At 39.2% G+C, this 18,959-nt stretch overlaps 1 protein-coding gene across 8 annotated transcripts in view; it reads right to left on the bottom strand.

Annotated features, from left to right (window-relative positions):
• Positions 1 to 3,341: 3,341 nt before the first annotated feature.
• The window catches only part of LOC133483351 (diacylglycerol kinase zeta-like), a 113,647-nt gene continuing 98,029 nt past the window's right edge, over positions 3,342 to 18,959 (bottom strand). For 7 of the 8 annotated variants that reach the window (XM_061784514.1, XM_061784504.1, XM_061784459.1 and 4 more), the window contains 8 exons: positions 16,524 to 16,586; positions 16,364 to 16,420; positions 14,228 to 14,277; positions 9,686 to 9,726; positions 9,434 to 9,554; positions 9,319 to 9,355; positions 8,467 to 8,566; positions 3,342 to 4,086 (listed from right to left, as the gene is read on the bottom strand). In XM_061784514.1, coding sequence (XP_061640498.1) covers positions 3,970 to 4,086; positions 8,467 to 8,566; positions 9,319 to 9,355; positions 9,434 to 9,554; positions 9,686 to 9,726; positions 14,228 to 14,277; positions 16,364 to 16,420; positions 16,524 to 16,586 — 586 coding nt within the window. In that variant the 3' untranslated portion in view covers positions 3,342 to 3,969. The remainder of the gene's footprint in view (positions 4,087 to 8,466; positions 8,567 to 9,318; positions 9,356 to 9,433; positions 9,555 to 9,685; positions 9,727 to 14,227; positions 14,278 to 16,363; positions 16,421 to 16,523; positions 16,587 to 18,959) is intronic. The other variant, XM_061784494.1, reaches the window with a different exon arrangement.

The following is an 18,959-nucleotide window of genomic DNA, read 5'->3' on the forward strand; positions in this document are numbered from 1 at the left end:
AAGACTGGCTAAAATGATGTTGTGGAAATGTATTGCCCCGAGTGGTCTTTCTTATACGTGAAGCGTATTTTCTTATGGGCTACAAAAATAACCAGTACGATTGTGTCTAATACTAACATTGTAAGTTTTTCTTTTGTAGCATAACTTACGATATGTCGCCTCCATACATGTGTTTTTTTCCTTTCACTTCCGCACTCTCAAGCATCGTTGCGGACTCTGTCAACTTTGTCGGTGGCCTATTGCATTAAAGTATAACAGTATTTTAAGTATTACAGGTAACATCTTTACTTAAAGATTGGTCAGGAGTAACTGATGCTAAAGGTGGGTTTAAGGTTGCTTTGAGGCGCCTTTCCGAAGCATCTTTAGAATTCCAACAAGCTTTCCTCCAACTACAACCGGGTCATCCCACTCAGATAGGAAAGGAAAGTTCCTAAACAAAAAACACAATCCGAAGAGGCCCTTTTCCTTCTTCTTCTCTCCTTTGGACTTAACCATATTCAGGGGTTGCCACAGCAAATCATCCTCGTCCATTTATCCTTGTCGTCTGCATCTTGTGCAAGTCTGACCTTACCTCATCCGCAAATCTCTTTGGTCTTCCGCCTTCTACTGATTTATCCGGTGTCCCTCCCCTCTACATGTCCAAACCATCTCAATCTGGTCTCGCTAGCTTTGTCTCCAAACCTTCCAGTCTGTGCCGTCCCTCTGATGAGCACATTCCTGATACTGTCTCTGCTTGTCAATCCCAAAGAGAATCTCAGCATCTTCAGATCTGCTACCTCCAGATCAGTCTCCTGCCTTCTGATCATTGCTTATCTCCAAACCATACAACCCTGGTCTCACTACTGTCCTGTAATCCGTTGCTTTCACTTGAGCCTCTGCTCTTCTGTCTTAGTTCAAGTCTGACACTTGCCCCCAACAATGGCGGTTCGAGGCCGTTTTTAGCAAGGTTTTTTTTTTTTTTTTTTTTTTTTCAGTGGGGCCGGAATACAAACGTCAACAGAGGGAGGGAGTGCTGATCGCAAATTTAGACTGACTAGTCCTGTCACATCGTATACATTTCATTAAGAGGGGTGTTCCCCAAACTGCATCGGTTGTGGCGCTGCCATGAACATCTGTGCAGCTCCTCGGGCTCGGCTGTCGGACACCACCTTCCGCTGAAATCATAGTCTCGGTGGAGGAATATGGACTTCTTTGCCATTCCCACTGTAGCCAACGAAGCTCCCACCGGGGACTATCTGCTGCTCCGCGGATGGCATATCCTGTCTTGGTGGTTGACATGGACAACGCTCCCACAATAAACAATAGACCCCATTTTGTTTTGTTTTTTGTTTATTTGTAATGTGTCCTTGGGTGTCATGAAATCGTATATCCTGTAAATCCAATTAATGTGTGTGGAATTTGCATGTTCTCCCCGTGCCTGCGTGGGTTTTCTCCAGGTACTCCAGTTTCCTCCCACATCCCAAAAACATGCATGGTAGGTTAATTGAAAACTCTAAATTGCCCGTAGGTGTGAATGTGAGTGCAAATGGTTGTTTGTTTGTGCCCTGCGATTGGCTGGCAACCAGTTCAGGGTGTACCCCGCCTCCTGCCCGATGATAGCTGGGATAGGCTCCAGCAGGCCAGCGACCCGAGTGAGGAGAAGCGGCTCAGAAAATGGATGGATGGATGGAAATTCAGTATATATATATATATATATATATGCATCAATTAAATATCTAAATATTATATGTATTGAAACATTTACATTTTGTTAATATGACTCGAAAGGGCTTGAAACTCAAGACGTAGGACTTGCAACTCGACTCGGTACTTGAGGGCAAAGACTTAAGACTTGTGACTTGCAAACGCAATAACTTGGTCCCACCTCTGGAGTCTACACTTTTCAATTTTCAAATTGTAGCTTGTTCATATTCTTTATGTTGGCATATATCATTAACAACTCTATCATTGTGTAAAAGGTTTGGGACATAATCATCTCTAAAAAATAGTTAAAACTGCAATTACAGTATATTAATGAATTGACCCATACACTCAGCTGGCCCAAACATCCATGTTACGATATCATTAAAAAAAATGTCAACATGACCGTTTCTGACAATGTAATCTGATCAGAAGCGATAAAGAAAAACATAGGAGAGACAAAAGAAAATAAATACCTATCTACAACCCCAATTCCAAATGAAGTTGGGATGTTGTGTTAAACATAAATAAAAACAGAATACAATGATTTGCAAATCATGTTCAACCTGTATTTAATTCAATACACGACAAAGACAAGATATTTAAAGTTCAAACTGATAAGCTTGATTGTTTTTAGCAAATAATCATTAACTTGGAATTTTATGGCTGCAACATTTTCCCAAAAAGCTGGGACAGGGTCATGTTTACCACTGTGTTACATCACCTTTTCTTTTAACATTCAATAAATGTTTGGGAACTGAGGACACTAATTGTTGAAGCTTTGCCGGTGGAATTCTTTCCCATTCTTGCTTGATGTACAGCTTCAGCTGTTCAACAGTCCGGGGTCTCTGTTGTCGTATTTTACGCTTCATAATGCGCCACACATTTTCAATGGCAGACAGGTCTAGACTGCAGGCAGCATATGTTTCTCCAAAACCTGTATGTACCTTTCAGCATTAATGGTGCCTTCACAGATGTGTAGGTTACCCATGCCATTGGCACTAACACAGCCCCATACCATCACAGATGCTGGCTTTTGAACTTTGCGTCCATAACAGTCCGGATGGTTCTTTTCCTCTTTGGCCCAGAGGACACGACGTCCAGAATTTCCAAAAACAATTTGAAATGTGGACTCGTCGGACCACAGAACACTTTTCCACTTTGCATCAGTCCATCTTAGATGAGCTCGGGCCCAGAAAAGCCGGCGGCGTTTCTGGGTGTTGTTGATAAATGGCTTTTGCTTTGCTTAGTAGAGTTTCAAGTTGCACTTACGGATGTAGCGCTGAACTGTATTTACTGACATTGGTTTTCTGAAGTGCTCCTGTTGCAGCCATAAAATTCTAAGTTAATGATTATTTGCTAAAAACAATAAAGTTTATCAGTTTGAACATTAAATATCTTGTCTTTGTAGTGTATTCAATTAAATGTAGGTTGAACATGATTTTCAAATCATTGTATTCTGTTTTTATTTATTTTTAACACAACGTCCCAACTTCATTGGAACTGCGGTTGTAGTATGGTCTGCCATACAAAAGGAACAAAATGCTTCCTTTTGATTTATCATAATATCTCTGACAGTTTGAAGCTCATCTGTTTGAAACTGTGGGAGCTGGATGTTTTTTTTTATATTTTAGTATGCGAAAACTGGAGCAGAATCTGAAACCACTGGAAAATGTTTTATTACCTCATGACATGTAATTTTAAAAACATTAGATACAGCAAAACAACAACAACAAACATTTCACAACCAGTGTATCAACTTATTTGAAAGATATATTGGCAAGTATAAATAAACAAAATTTTTAAAGATGCTAAATTTCTTACAAATGTTTTCCAAATCTTTCTTTTTGGTATGTGAATATTTGGCTACGCAAGCTGCGCAAGCAACAGATGAAATAATTTACTATGAATACATTAGTATAAAAGGCAAGAAAGAAAATACAACTAGAATAGCAACACACTTGCTCAAGGCTTCTAGTTTTATATCTAATCTTGCTTTGTCAGTCATGTGGAGGGAAACTTTGGGTTCAAACATAAAAAAAAAACTTCAAAATGTAAAAGTCAAAAAATAAGTCTCAGACATTTGTAGTTATTTCAAATGTTTTTGTGACACCTGACCCATCCTCCAGCCATTGTCACAACACATCCACACACTGTTTATGATTTACTGAGACTACAGGAAAAATAATGTCCTGAGTTGTTTCTTGGTAAATATGTTTATTACTTGTCCTCATCATCGTGACTTTTGGCACTGCTCCACTCACTCTTGCACTTTGGTTCTGAAGATGTTTAGACAGCTGTTTCTTGGTCCTCCCTCTGGATCATCTGGTAGTGCTGCCGGTTCTCCAGGTAAGCTGCCAGCTCAGCATCGTGAGCCTTCTCGGCCCGGTTCTTTGGGGTGTCACCCTGAGGAGGTTTTTTATGGTTTGTTTTTTTTAATACAGTAAAAGCGTACATTTGCATTAATTTTCCATGCACATATAGTATATTCTAGGGCTGTGGAGGGAAAAAAACCCAAAACAAAACAAAAAAATCGGCTACCTCACCTCATTTAAGCTCAGTCGACCGCAAACATTTCTGCCTCGGGGCAATAAAAAGTATTAATAAAAGCATATTTACGCCACCCGGAACCATTTAACCACTGTTCATGTTTACTGCATGGAAATTTGTTGCAGACGTTAGGGCAGTGGAAAAGCGTCTGTAAGTGATTTTTAAGACACAATTAGATGTGTAATGTACATATGATCTAAGAGTTAGCTGGTAATTAGTTGTTGTTTTTTTTTTCACCTAAAATGGTAATCGCTACCGCGCTAATGCTAACCATTTAGCAAAAGCTGATTTTGTTGTCTCAAATTCTCTACAGTTTATACCATACACTCAGAACCAACGTGCAGTTTTAGAATATAAGTCAAGCCCTCCTCCAAAAAATAGTTTGTTTGTTTTTTACTATTACTCGAGTACTTCAGGAAATCTCTGTCGAATCAACGATTCAAAGGAGATTCGATAATGACAGCGCAAGTATGTTCCCAGTCAATTTTAACTTGGACCAGGTACTCCTCCCACATCCCAAAAACATGCATGGTAGGTTGATCGAAGACTCTAAACTGCTCGTAGGCGTGAATGGGAGTGTGGTTGCCCTGTGGTTGGCTGGCGACCAGTTCAGGGTGTACCCCGCCTCTCGCCCAGAGTCAGCTGGGATAGGCTCCAGCACGCCCGCGACCCAAGTGAGGTTAAGCGGTATTGAAGATGAATGATTAATCCTTTATCAATGTTTCAGAGAAAAGGGAAAGTGCATTTTTGTTTTACACCTTGTTTTTGAGTACAAAGATTGACAGTACTATCAAACAATGTGATGTACTATTTTACCTAAGACATGAAAAAGTCATTCTTATGTTGTATCACTTTTTCGAGATTCCATAACCTTTCAAAAGTTTCTGTGAGAACCTGTGTAAATGTGGTGTGAGCACAGACAGTTTTCGGGACTGTATGACCCATAACAATACATATTCACATTTAGACTTTGACTTCTTCAAGATTCCTCCATGACACTTTATAGACCAACAGTTGCATGTTTCTGCAGGCACCTGTGCAAATGTGGCGGAGACACCCTCTTGGACATTCACCCATAAAATATCTACTGTGGACCACTGCATAGTTGCGGTTTGGCCTTTGTAAATTCACCAATTTAGTCACGGGAGAAATTTAATGTCAATAAAGTCGAATTAATTTTTTTATTTTTTTGTCAAAATACTGTGTACAGTATGGAGATATGTATTATATACCAGCATTTCATTGAGACAACAAATGGTTACTGTTGGCTAATAAACACGCCAAATAAATATACAACTACAGTAGTTGTCTGCTCAACCAAACCTCTGCCCAACCGAACTTCTGCTCAACCAAGCTTCTGCGCCAGAAAGAAGGTACAGTATATATATATATATATATATATATATATATACACACACACATACATATTTACACACACAGTTACACACACACAGTGGAACCTCAATAGAACGGACCAATTTGGGGGGTGGGGTGTCTGACATAGCCGATTGTCCGTTACATTGAAGCACCTTTTTTTTGGAGGCCATATGCACCCATGTTACTGTACAGTACAAAGTTATTGTAAATAAATATAAAAAAGCTTGAAAATGTTTGAAAGTTTTACATTTTATCCAAACTTACCACTCCGGTGTGCTTGATCATGGTGACATTGTTGACATACAGTATTCATCATAGGCGAGCCGCGAGAAATTAGTGTGCTTCCTAGTTCCAAATCTGTTGCAAAGGTGAACGGCTTGACAAAAAAACTGTTACTGTACCAAAAATAGCATGTTCCAGACTCCAAAGACTAGTTTTGTATTCTTCATTCCTCTCTCGCTCTCTCTCTCTCTAGCTCTCTTTCACTCCGCAGCACAGAGAGCAGCGATTTACGGCACAATACACAGATAGATATAATCATCATGACATGGCCACCATGTCAATGCCCCACATTCAGCATGGCCACCACATAGGCAGGGGAGGCACGTGTTTTGGAATTTGATCTATTTTTTTTTTGTGTGACCAAGAAATACGTCAGTCCCATTCTCTGCCAGGAAACAACAGTGGCCTATTCTGGAACTAACAGACTTTGTCAACAGCAGCTTAAATAACAAAAGGAAACTATTTTTGGAAACATTGTTCAGTCCTGATGGTCCATTTTATCCAATATCAGTTATATCAGGGTCTGTTTTATCAAGGTTCCACTGTACATATAATCATTCAGGGGAAATTCCCAGTCGATTGGACCTCTTCATAGATTGGCCCATTTGAACCTTTTTTTCTTATTTTTTTTTCTTCAGGGCTGAAGAATTGATCAGACAGCTGCAAGTGGTCCACAATGCTGCTGCTCGAGTTACTACTAGTACCAAGACCACAGTCACAACAGTCCTAAAATATCAACACACCTATGTGTCAAAAAGTAGGTTTTAAAATCTTACTGTTGGTCTATAAAGCTCTGAATAGTCTTGGAGCGAAATATATTGAAGACCTTTTACCTATGAAACTTCCAGACCCTATAGGTCATTGGCTTCATGCTTATAGAGGGTTCCCAGAACTAGACAAAGTGAAGCAGTGTTGTTTGTATGCTCCTCAACTGTGGAAAAAAACTTCCTGAACACCTGCGATCTGCTCAAACTGTCACTAATTGGCCTAAAAAAAAGTTTGTTCACTATGCTGCTATGCTTTATCCTAAATCAAAAACATTATTCACCATATTATTTGTATTTAGTGATTTTAACTTGATTATCTGTTTTATTATTTGACTGTAGTATTACTGTTTTATCTTTTCATTTATTCAGCTTTTATGTTGAGATTTCAATTTTTTTGTAAAGCACTATGGATTTGCCTCGTGTTTGAAAGGTACTATACAAATTAACTTGCTTTGCCTTGCCTCTACAATCTCCAGAAGTGACTGCTTATATTACACGACAAAGAAATTCACATGGACACAAGATGAAATACGCCTGAGCAGTTTGGGGGTTCAGTGTCTTGCTCTAGGGATGCTTGACAGTGCTCAGGCAGACTTGTAACTCTTCAACAGCCAGTCAACAAAGTCATTTTTTGATTTGTCTTCTATAGGATTTAAACCTTTGACCACTGATTCTTTGTTGTCAAACGCACTGCAATGTTTACAACTGTGCATGACGTACGGCGAGGCCTCCAGAGGAATAGCCCTGTTGTCTTTGCCTTTGGACTTGGGTTTCTTTAGCAGACTCCCTTTTAATAGTGACTATCATAAACATTGCACTGATGCATATATTGGGGAGACCAAGTAACCACTGAGCACACACATGTTAAAACACAGACGAGCAAACAGTTCAGGTCAAGACTCAGCTGTCTACTTGCGCCTCAAAGACAAACGGCACTTTTTCTGGGGCAAAAATGTGCAGGTTCTCTAAAGAGAAGACAGATTAATAGAAGAGTGAGAGGGGCCATCTACGTGAAGGTTGAGAAATCATCTTTAAACCGAGGAGGTGGCTTACAACACCACATAGCTCCCACACACAATGCTGTCCTTTCGTCCACTCCAAAGAGCCTAAAAAAATTCTGCTTACAACAATTAAATAAAAAAACACTGCCTCTATTGGTCTCGAGGCAGCGCCACCACCTTTTTAAGACGGAATGGAATATTAACCGGGAGGTTTCCACCCAATGACGGGTAGAGGCCTCTCTGCAAGACATCTTAATGACTGTCATTTTTGCATCCCAAAAGAGTGATACCATTCATAGTTTGGGGAGTGCCTCTAACTTGGAGGATAAATAGTTGGGTTTCCACACCGAAAACCCAGGCTAGTGCTGTCCTACCTAGCCTGTTGCATGAATAGATGAAGCCTGCTTGGATGAGAGGCAAAACGTCTTCTATGACAACCAGCATAGTCCAGCTGCGACCTCCCACATTCTAAAAACATGCATGGTAGGTTAATTGAAGACTCAAAACTGTCCGTAGGTGTGAATGGTTGTTTGTTTATATGTTCCCTGCGATTGGCTGATGACCAGTTCAGGGTGTGCACCTCTCATCCGAAGGCAGCCGAGATCGGCGCCAGCACGCCCGTGACCCTGGCGAGGATAAGCGGCTAAGAAAGTGGGTGGATCGATAGATGGATGTCAGCATTAAGCTGCTATACATTATAAGGTTTGGTTGAACATTTTGGTGTTTAAATATATATATATATCGGTCAATATTTATCCCCCATGAATAGCGTGGTTCGCTGTATTCTGGTATTACTTTTGTTAACCCACCTGCATGTCTGTTTTCATCAGCGATGCTCCTGCCTCAACCAGGTAATGGCAGATGGTCCTGTGACACAGTGACGCGGCCCGATGAAGAACTGTTTCACCACTGAAGCAGAACAGAAGCAGCATGAGATCCACAGAACTCTATTGCTTTTGTCTTTGTATCTTGTGTTGATGTCTGTCAAACTGGCTATACAGTGGTACCTCGACTTTGTGTCCCTGAGTGTGCCAACTTCAGAGTTATTCGAGTTATGAGCTGTCGCTTAGTTGAGTTTTTGCTTTGTGTTGTGAGGCAAAATTGGGGTTACAAGCAAGACCTAGATACACACTAGAGTGATTTCGGGGGGGGGGGGGGGGGGGGGGGGGGGGAAGACCTACATTCGCCGTTTCTGTTTCAGCCGTTTAGTGAATGAAAACACTTGCAAGGAGCATGGTGGAGACTCCTGACAACACTCACTGAAAGACCGCCCCTTAAAGCCACGCAACACATAAATATAGTCCAGTGTGTGTTTCAGCTTAATTACACTTTCTTCATTAAAACTGTTTATTTCTGTACATTCTCTTTCATTTTCGTTTTTTTATGCTTTTGATATTCCATGTACAGAGTATTATACAGTGCTACTTTTCTTCATTAAAAAAGCATAACAAAACTGTGTGTGTGCGAGAGCTGGAACAGATTAATGACATTCAGATAAATTTCAATGGTGAAAATTTATTTGATTACGGAGTCAAGGTACTACCTTATTTGTTAGTCTGCGGAGCACACGTCTTTGGCCCATTACAAAATATCTGGGGGTTTTTATTACCAGAACACCTATTTGACACATTTAATAAGAGTAAAAGCAAACATGAACTCACTGTATGTGTTCTGTCACATCAATGAGGTTATTTGGAGCTGCAAAATCAAGCAGATGGCAAATGAGTGTACATAGTGCAGTCATGTGACTCCACAGGCACATATGACCACATTTACCATTGTCAAGGATGAAGCGGACCATCTCCTTGCTTCCCGTACTGACGGCATGGTGCAGCAAGCTGCAGCCTGATTGGTCAACACATGTGAGGTCACATCCGGTCTGATGCAGTTCCTGCATCTTTTTCCAACCACAGAAAAATATCTATTTAATTTGGCTTTACAATAGAAAACAACAAATTGTGTTAAAATGGTAGTTTAATAGAAGAGCATTCCCATGATCAAAGTTCACACACACACAAACACACTCACCTTCTTCATATTGATGTTCTTTACACACTGAATCAGCAGCTCTACAATGATAGCAAAGAATTACACTAAAGGAGATTCCAAATCCCGAAGAAATCTGACATTCAGTATAAACAATGTTCGATAAGAGACTTACGATGCATTTTACATAAACGAAATAAAATGACATAATGACCTTACTTAAGGCACTGATACACTTTGCTGACGCTAGTAAAAAAACAAAAACACACACACACAAGGGGGTGGGGGTCTACTAAAGGAGACTCCAAAAGCATAATTTGTCTAATAAAAATAATATGTCAAAAATGACTGCTACATCGGTACAGGCAACAATTCTCAGTTTGTGTGGTTACAAAGAGAACTAACTCGTGGAATGTGAACACAGAGATAGCTTTATGGGAACAACATTATACATTATCCAACTGTGCTACAGTATATCTAATTGAATTCAAAGTAAAAACAAAAATGACAACATAAACACAGTTTTGTGGAAACAAAGTCAGTTTAGCTGAAGCAACTAAGAGGAATGTTCATTAGGTTGACCTCAATACTAGCTCTCACCGCCCCTCACTCTAAAAAGCACAGACCTAATCCAGTTATGTGAGGCAGAGACACAGAGAGTTAGAGAGAGAGAGAGAGAGAGAGAGAGAGAGAGAGGTGGAGAGAGAGAACTAACATAAAAACTCTTAAAAAGCTTTTGTTGGCTGGAAGGAAAATAAAGATCAACGCGCACACATGCAGTGTGAACAGATTGGAATTTCCTAGATTTCTCCATGAATTGGTCATCAAATGTGACTTAATGTGCATCAAAGTCACAATAATAGAAAATCTGTCTTCTTAATACCACCCAAACTATGATATTTTCATGTTTTATTGGACACAAGTAAACATTCACACTGCAGGGTGGAAAAGGTAAGTGAACCTTTGTATTTAATTAGTGCTCGAGCCTCCTTTAGCAGCAATAACCTCAACCAAACATTTCCAACAGTCAGGAGCGGGGACGTGCAGGGGGGGCAATGGGTGCTCTGGCACCGTCCTCTTTTCCTCTTGATACCCCAACTGCCCTTTTGTGAATAAATAAATAAATAAACAAATGCATGTTGTTTTGTTTGAAAGCCATACTGTGGTCTTTCAACGCGAAAATGTTATTTAACTCTTCCCAAAATAAATGGGTTGAATCCCTATCTAATGTGGTTATACGCATTTCCGCGCTGTTCTGAACACATCGCCAATGGCGCGCACACAAGCAGGTACTAATGTACACGATGACTCTGGTCGTGGCAGCAGAACAGCAGAGCTGATCTAATCTTCAACAAACAAGTCATGTAAGTTGAGTCAAAATGTTACATGATAACGTAGACAATTTACAACAAATTAATTGATACCATAAACGTTAAGGGATCATGTGGATTGTGGAGTGAGTCGGTCATTAGGGTAAAAAGTCCAGCGAATGGGAGGCGTCTGACTACGTGGTCTAGCCCTTTCAGATAACATTTTTTGGAGCATTTTGATACGTTATGTGTCATAAAGACATACAAAAAAATAATAAATAAAAATTCCAAAGCTCGGGTTGATATTACCTAGCCTACATACCTGAGTTGGTGTGCTATTTTAATGAAGAAACAACAACAAAAAACATTCTGTCATTCATTCACTGCCATTCCTCCATGTTGTGCTCACAATTTGTGGTCACTGCTTTGCACATAAATGGGAAAAAAAAAAAAAGCAGACCACACCGATTTATTTTAGTTTCTTGTTCATTTTTAGTGTCTGGTGAAACTAAAGGAACATTTGTTTGGGCAAATACAATAAGGGCAACAAAAATAGCTAAAAAGAGTTTAATTTAAGAGCTGATTTCTATCCATGCCCCATGATTTTCTTGATAATAAATAAAAATCACTCAGCTATAATTTGTCATGTTCATTGTATTTCTCAGGTAACATAGCTAGAGTGGTACCAGGCATGGAATTGAACAAGAAATTGAAGAAACAAGGGTAGTCTTATATGTTTTAAATGGTTTTTTTTCTGGCCAAAATAGACATAATGCGTGCACAAAATACTAATTCGTGGGTTAAGCTCTCATGACCAACTTTGACATCTGGGTAAGCAAATGACACGCACCTTTGCTGGAAACCTCAACGCCCGGTGTCCTTAAAGGCAAGTGTCATTTAGTGTGATCTTATCAATAGCCAAATACTTTGTAGTTTATTCCCAGCCTAAAAGAAAATTCAATCTTACTACTGTATCCCCATCCACTGTCTTTAGCCGGCCTCTACATCTGCTTTACCGTTTCCAAAAAAAGGATCTCTCGATTTGCTTACCAAACTGTCCAGTAAGGAGCTACAAATGTGTATTGCGTGGCCACAAATTAAGATTTTGTGACCACGTTACATTTACATAGTTTCCACAATGTAAAAAAAAAAAAAAAAAAAAAAAAAAAAAAGTGTTCCATGTTGCCCCAATTTACTTTAAGCACCTGCCCCTCCAAAACTCTCTGCATGCCCCTGGTCAGGAGGAATTTTGGACAATTACTTGTTACAAAACTTACTGCTGCATCTCACAGCAAGCACCTCAACTTTCGCAACATGGACTCATTGGACTGAATTTCACAATCCCTTTGTTATTAATGTGAGGGATGTGTGAATTGATTTGTGTGCGATAAGACTGTGATAGAGCCTGAGGCTAGTGTAAAATAAATACAACGCACTACAAGCATACTAACACTGTTGGGTTTTTTTTTTACATTTGAACAAAGAAATTGAAACTCTTCTGTTGGCTTTTTGGTAATGGGTAGATTATAATTTATACATTGCCCTCATTTTTGCTGTAATAAAAGATAATGTCGGATATTCTGTAATTTATTTAAATAATGGAAATATTCCTCAAGACAAATACTGTTTTAAAAGTAGTAATTTCCACAGTATGGAAAGAGAACTGTATCCCAAAAATAATCGTGATTGAATTGAATTGTGATGAGCCATTCCCACCCGTATAGTAACCTAGTTATAGTTTTCTACTCTCCTGAATACTTTCTTACGTTATTTCTTCACCTACTTTTATGTACTTACGTAATATAAGTAAAGCAACAAAGGTAAATGGAGCCCACTGATTTGCCTTCCATGCTTACTTGCCTTAGAGGCGAGTAAGTGCCCTAAGAGTTTCCGGAGCATTTCTATACTAACTTATACATTATACACACTCTACTTGTGCTTGACCAAGAGAGAGAAAGGCTAGTAAGTGCATCAAAGCTACAGTAATAAGCACATGGAAGCGAATGACCGGGTTATTGCGCAAACAACTTTTTACTTCACCTTCTGCACTGCAGCCTTGCACTGGGATGCTCAGTGTGCATGTGCGTGGTTGTGGTTGAACTGATCCTTACAGTGGCTGAAATGTACTAAATCAGCATAGCATTGGATTCAAGTCTGTCGTCATCATAAATATTATTTCATCTAATTAGTGTCTTTGGTGACAGGATATATTGACTGTGATTAGTGTTGTTTGCTGCGTTTGTATGTGTTCCTTCTGCATGTGGGTATGAGTTGTTTTAAGTTTGCTAATTTCCATTAGCCCATCAACGACATTTCACATTATATGCCAGCATTAAGACGAGCGGACTTTTGTTTGGAAAAAAAAAAAATCATATAGTTTGGCTAAACATTTTGATTTAAAAATCCAATGTTGAATTGTCTCCTGTTTTAAGTGTCAGCTTTATCATAAATTTCAAATAGGAGTGACAAACTTTTTCTGAACTTACACACACACACACACACACACGCACGCACACACACACACACGCACACACACGTCACATGCTCCATTGAACTATTCCATTTGATACAACCTACCAGACTTTATGGGATCTGTCAGTGTGTGTCAAAAACTAGCAAACATGAGAACGTTGAAAAAGACAATGTGTGCTGAATAGCAATAGTTTAACAGTGGTAGGTCTTTTCATAAACAGAATTAAGTTTACTTAAAATTTTAATTTACTCAGATTGAAAATTAAAATAATTGGGGATTTAGTTTCATACAGTAGATTACAGTAACTCCCTGAAACCATTCATATATGTCCCCGACTATGATCTGATTAAAGTCTCAGTAAGTTTTCCGATCTTCTGGCAATACCTTGAGATAATTTTATCATCACTGCTTTTCTGTTCATAATCTCAGTTTCGTAGAAAGAGTTTAGTATTCAACAAAAAACCTGAGCAGAGCCCTTAAGTATCTCATTATTTGCCACTTAAAATAAACGTTTGCGGACTAGATAGCAATAATTTAATATGCAAAGTGCTGAGCCAGTTCAGGATGTGTAATCATGCAGGTTTTTTTCCAGATCAAAAAGCTACCAGGATAGCAAACTGTGTGCAAAGTGAGAGAAAACAGCAAGGAAGAGAGGACAGTTTCAACACAAAAGCTGGCTTCTTTCCACATTTTTTTTTAATACACTCTGTGAAACACAAGCTGTCAAAAGCATGAAGTTGCGTTTCATGTGCAACATAAATGAACCGCAATTGTGTGCGAGTGTGTCTGTGCATCCAGTACCTTTTTCCTCTTCTCCTTCTGCATCACTTGACTTTTGACCCGTTTCATGTCTGGAGAGAGACAATCACATACACATATGCATGTTTTGCCATATTTACAACATGAAAATCAATATGCATTCCTCACAAAGAAAAAACATGGAAGTTGGATGAAATGAATTGAAAGCTGATTATCAAATAGTAATAAGCAATTAATAATTGTACCTACTGTATATTGCTTTATTTTAAGATGAATATTTTAGTGTACACAATGTATTTTAATATACTGTACATTTGTGAGCTGTGTTTTTTAAAAAGGTGACATTTAAGCACATTAATTCACATGATAGCAACAGAAAAATCAGTCTATAAGCCTATAGAAACATTTTGTCAGGGAACAGAAGATGCAACTAAACCAATTGAGAGAACCTGCATCATGCAATTTCTAGAGAAAAAAAAATGGAATTGGCCAAACTGGTCCAATACTTTTGGAGGGGAGTATATTTGGACGAATATACAGGTACTTCTTACTTGGGCTGGTAAGAGAAAAAAAATAAAAATAAAAAATAGGCTAACTTGGCTAAGTCGACCACAAAAATTAGTCGAGGCAAATATTTCTGCCTTGAAGCAATGAAAATTATTAATAAAAGCATATTTGTACCACCGAAAACCAAAACAACCGTTAATTGTGGCTAATCACAGTTTTTGGTTAATTTCAGCTGATCACACCCAAGCCTGATTACCTCCAGACCTGTGCAATCAAGAAATCACTTAAGCAGAATCTGTCCCGACAAAATCAAGTCGCACAAAAGATCTAAAAAAAAAAGCTGCAACAAAATGACGCAATCCAAAGAAATTTCAGAATAGTCGAGAAATTTAAAAAATTACATGCATCAGTCTGGAAAAGGTTACAAAAGCCATTTCTAAAGCTTTGGGATTCCAGTGAACCATCGGAAGAATCATTATCCTCACATGAAGAAATCATGGAACAGTGGTGAACCTTCCCAGGAGTGGCCGGCCTACAAAGATTACCCCAAGAGAACAGCAATGACGCATCCAGAAGGCCACAAAGGAACCCAGGACAACTTCTGAAGAACTGCAGGCCTCCCTTGCCTCAGTTAAGGTCAGTGTTCATGACACAACAATAAAGAAGAGCCTGGGCAAAAATGGCATGTGTGGCAAATGTCTTACTTTTTTGGGGGGGGGGGGAAATGTAAAAAAAATCTGAATAATTAGACTTTAATAAGACTTTTGGGAGAATATTATACATATGGACTGACGAGATGAAATTTGAGCTTTTTGGAAGGTGTGTGTCTCATTAGCTCTGGCATACTGTAAATGTAGCACAGCATTTCAGAAAAAGAACATCATACAAACAGCCAAACATTTTCTAATCCTATCCAACCTAGTCATTCCTTAGGAAAACAACATCTTCATTTCCCCACCTCCAACTCTGCTTCCCGTTGTCTCTTCAGTGCCAGTCTCTAAGCTGTACATCATGGCTGGCCTCCCCACTGTCTTATAAACTTTTGACCTGAACACTATGTACAGTAAGCGTTAATTATTGCTTCTAACACTAGATTGCTAATTGTGAGTCCTAGCGTCATTTTCAAGTGCATGTGTAATGTGCTATGTGTAATTGAAATTGGGGACAGTACCGCAGTCTTTAATAATGTCGGACATGTAAAAGTGTTGTACTGTACGGTTTTATCACTCAATGTGTGAATTTGAGGCAGCTCATTGAGTAAATGAATGAAAATAAGAAATATGCACCTGTAAAGGAAATACAGTACATATAATCTATGAATGTTGGCATAATAGAATTCAATATTTTTTTTTCTATTCATTAAAACAAAACATAGCTAACATGGCAACAGGGGAGCGTTATGGGGTGGATGTTCACAGTCTGGCCTTGGATGTCTATGGACAAAACATGTGGGCCTCATGATCAAAGTTGCCCACCCCTGCTGTAAACATACAAAATTCTGTTTCATAATGTCAAAGAAAAGGGTGCTACTGGAAAACAGGAGCTATTACGTACAGGTTTGTGTGCTTTTCTTTCTTGCCTCATACTAAAAAGCTGTTTCGTCAGGTAGAGGTACTGAAATCGATTAATTCTGAGCACTTTATCCAAAAGTCAAACAGTAAGTGTACTGACCTCACTATTGTCTTAAACTCATCATTTGTGGTTACAGAGCGCTGGATGCAACCTTTCCTGTAAACCACAAAGCAGTAACAGTATGAGACAAAAGAGTATAAAAAAGGTGAAGTAGTTGCAGAGCCATTGTTTATGTAATATTATGCAATTGTTGACTAACCTTCGTAGTTTTCCAGCTTCAGGTATTGAACTCAGTGCTGAGGCAGAGCTGTCACTGTTCATCCTAAAACACAACGCACAGTGTGTTTGAATGAACCAGGTACAGATACACAAAGTATTGTGACACACTGCACTACAGGAAGAGAATATAGAAGAAATAGCAAGGAGATCATAACTTTTCTGAACTGGTTCTCAGAGGAGAACCAAGGCTTGTCTTTTTCTTCAGCTATTTTTTCCTAGACAGACTCCATATGATGGCCCACAAGAGAGGAATACATAAAAATGTCCAACAATCATGAATAACTTCTAAAAATCAGTAGAATTGAACAGTTGCTCTTTAAAGTCCAAGATTATTTAACAATAAAATGACCGGTCCTTACTAAAAAGGATCTCAAATTAACAAATGACTTCTTTAACCATCCATCTAACTAGCACGTATCCTGGGCAGGTTGACAGGAGCCTATCCAAGCTGACTTTGGGTGAGAGGCAGGGTACACCCCTGGACTGGTCGCCAGTCAATCACACGGTACATACTGTATAGACAAAAAAATCATTCACACTCACACCCAAGGGCAATTTAGAGTATTCAATTAATGTTTCTGGGAAGTGGGAGAGGGAGAGAGAGAGAGAGAGAGTAAAAAATCCACGCAAGCATTGAGTGGGGCAAACTCCACACAAAAAGGCCTGAGCCAGGTTATGAACCCAGATCCTTTTGTACTGTGAGGCAGAGGTACTACCCACATGCTCACCGTACTGCCTGCTCTTTAAACGCGGATTTTTTTTTATTACAGCTGCTATACCAATTAAATTATAGCAGCTAGTCATCATCACTTCCATCCTGACTGCTCAATGATGACCATGAAGTAGGCCTGTTCCTTTCTCCTTGGTTCAGCATACATTTTAGCGGTTTGAATCCACAAGTCAGAGCTTGGCTTTGGGCCAAAGTTTATAGCTGTGAATATTGTCAACTGGATGTGCATTACTACAGAGCCCCAGACATGACATGAGACTTTTTTCTAAATTGTGACCACAATATCGATATAATGTTCAGGAAAAAATACTACTATCCAAATATAATAATTTGTGGTCACAATGTACAAAATAGGTATGTGTGGAATGAACTAATTTGTGGGTTTAATATCATTCACTAAACGTATGGGCGACCAAATGGAGGACACCTTCGATATAAACGGCAATACGCGAAGTCCTTACGGTAAGTGTCGTTTCTTGTTCCTTTCCCGTAAATGGACTGCAATTCCGGGCTTTTCTGAATGCCTCTGTAGCTCATCCCCATCTTAAAACTAAATTCAAACATACTATCCCTGTCCCCTATCTTACCTACGGTCTCTGTCTCGACCTTACTGTTTCTAGAGAAGGTGTGCTATATTTGCCTGCCTCACGGTCCTGAATTGAGCCACAGATGCTTTGTGGCCACAAATTTGTGTTTTGTGCGCAGAATCTATTTAATCTATTTGGTGGCTACAAATCACTATATGGTGCACACAAATTAGGATTTTGTGTGCACATTATATCTATATTGCGGCTACAATTAAATAGAAATTCCCATGTCATGTCTGTGGCTCTGGACAAGACATATGATAGGCAGGATCTGTACTAGATCATACCTCCACTTGACCAAAAGCTCTATCAGTATCTGTCTTAGGCGATGTATCTGCTACACCAATTTAAGTACAATTCGGCACCGCCCCTGTAACAAAAACATTTAAATCTGTCAAAATTTAGATATGAGGCTTTTCAGATGTCATCCGTGGCTTGACTCCCCTAGCGTCGCCCCGCTCAGGGCTCGTTATTGTCAAACATCACAAACAGATGGACTCAAATGCATGACACTAGTCACAAAAAGACACTTGAAATCTGTGTCCTTTCTTTACAAAAAGCTGCTCCATGAGAGTATTATCAAGCCAATGACAATCGAACAAACAACAAGAAGTAAAAACTGACCAAAGTAAAAGTCATAATAGTGCTAAACGGTTTAATAGAAGCAACACTTCTGCTCAACCAAACATCTGGCAATCCTGGCCAAATGGCATGAAACTCAAGCACTTACTAATGGTCGACAAAAGTACTCTGACACCACCTGAGTCTTCAGATTAAAATGTGAGTCTGCTTATTTTCTTGTTCCTTGCAAAAGGTTCTCACCCAACCCTGAGGTGATTTATTAATTGATTAGAATCGGTTCCACTGAGTACAGTCTCATAAGATGAAAGCAAGCGACAATGTGCAATGTGATGTGGGTAGATCATTAATTTACCAAATGTTCAGTGCCTAAAGACTGCATAAATACATTCATGAACGAGGAAAAGGACACGGCAGCAGACAAGTTTTAAGTTGTAAACCAGAAAGGCAACACATTCAAGCTTTAGCTCTAATTTAAAAAAAAGGATTAAGTCCCAGTACTGTGTCAAATTGATAGCAC

The sequence above is a fragment of the Phyllopteryx taeniolatus genome, chromosome 1 (genome assembly GCF_024500385.1).
Source record: "Phyllopteryx taeniolatus isolate TA_2022b chromosome 1, UOR_Ptae_1.2, whole genome shotgun sequence".
Taxonomy (NCBI): Eukaryota; Metazoa; Chordata; class Actinopteri; order Syngnathiformes; family Syngnathidae; genus Phyllopteryx; species Phyllopteryx taeniolatus.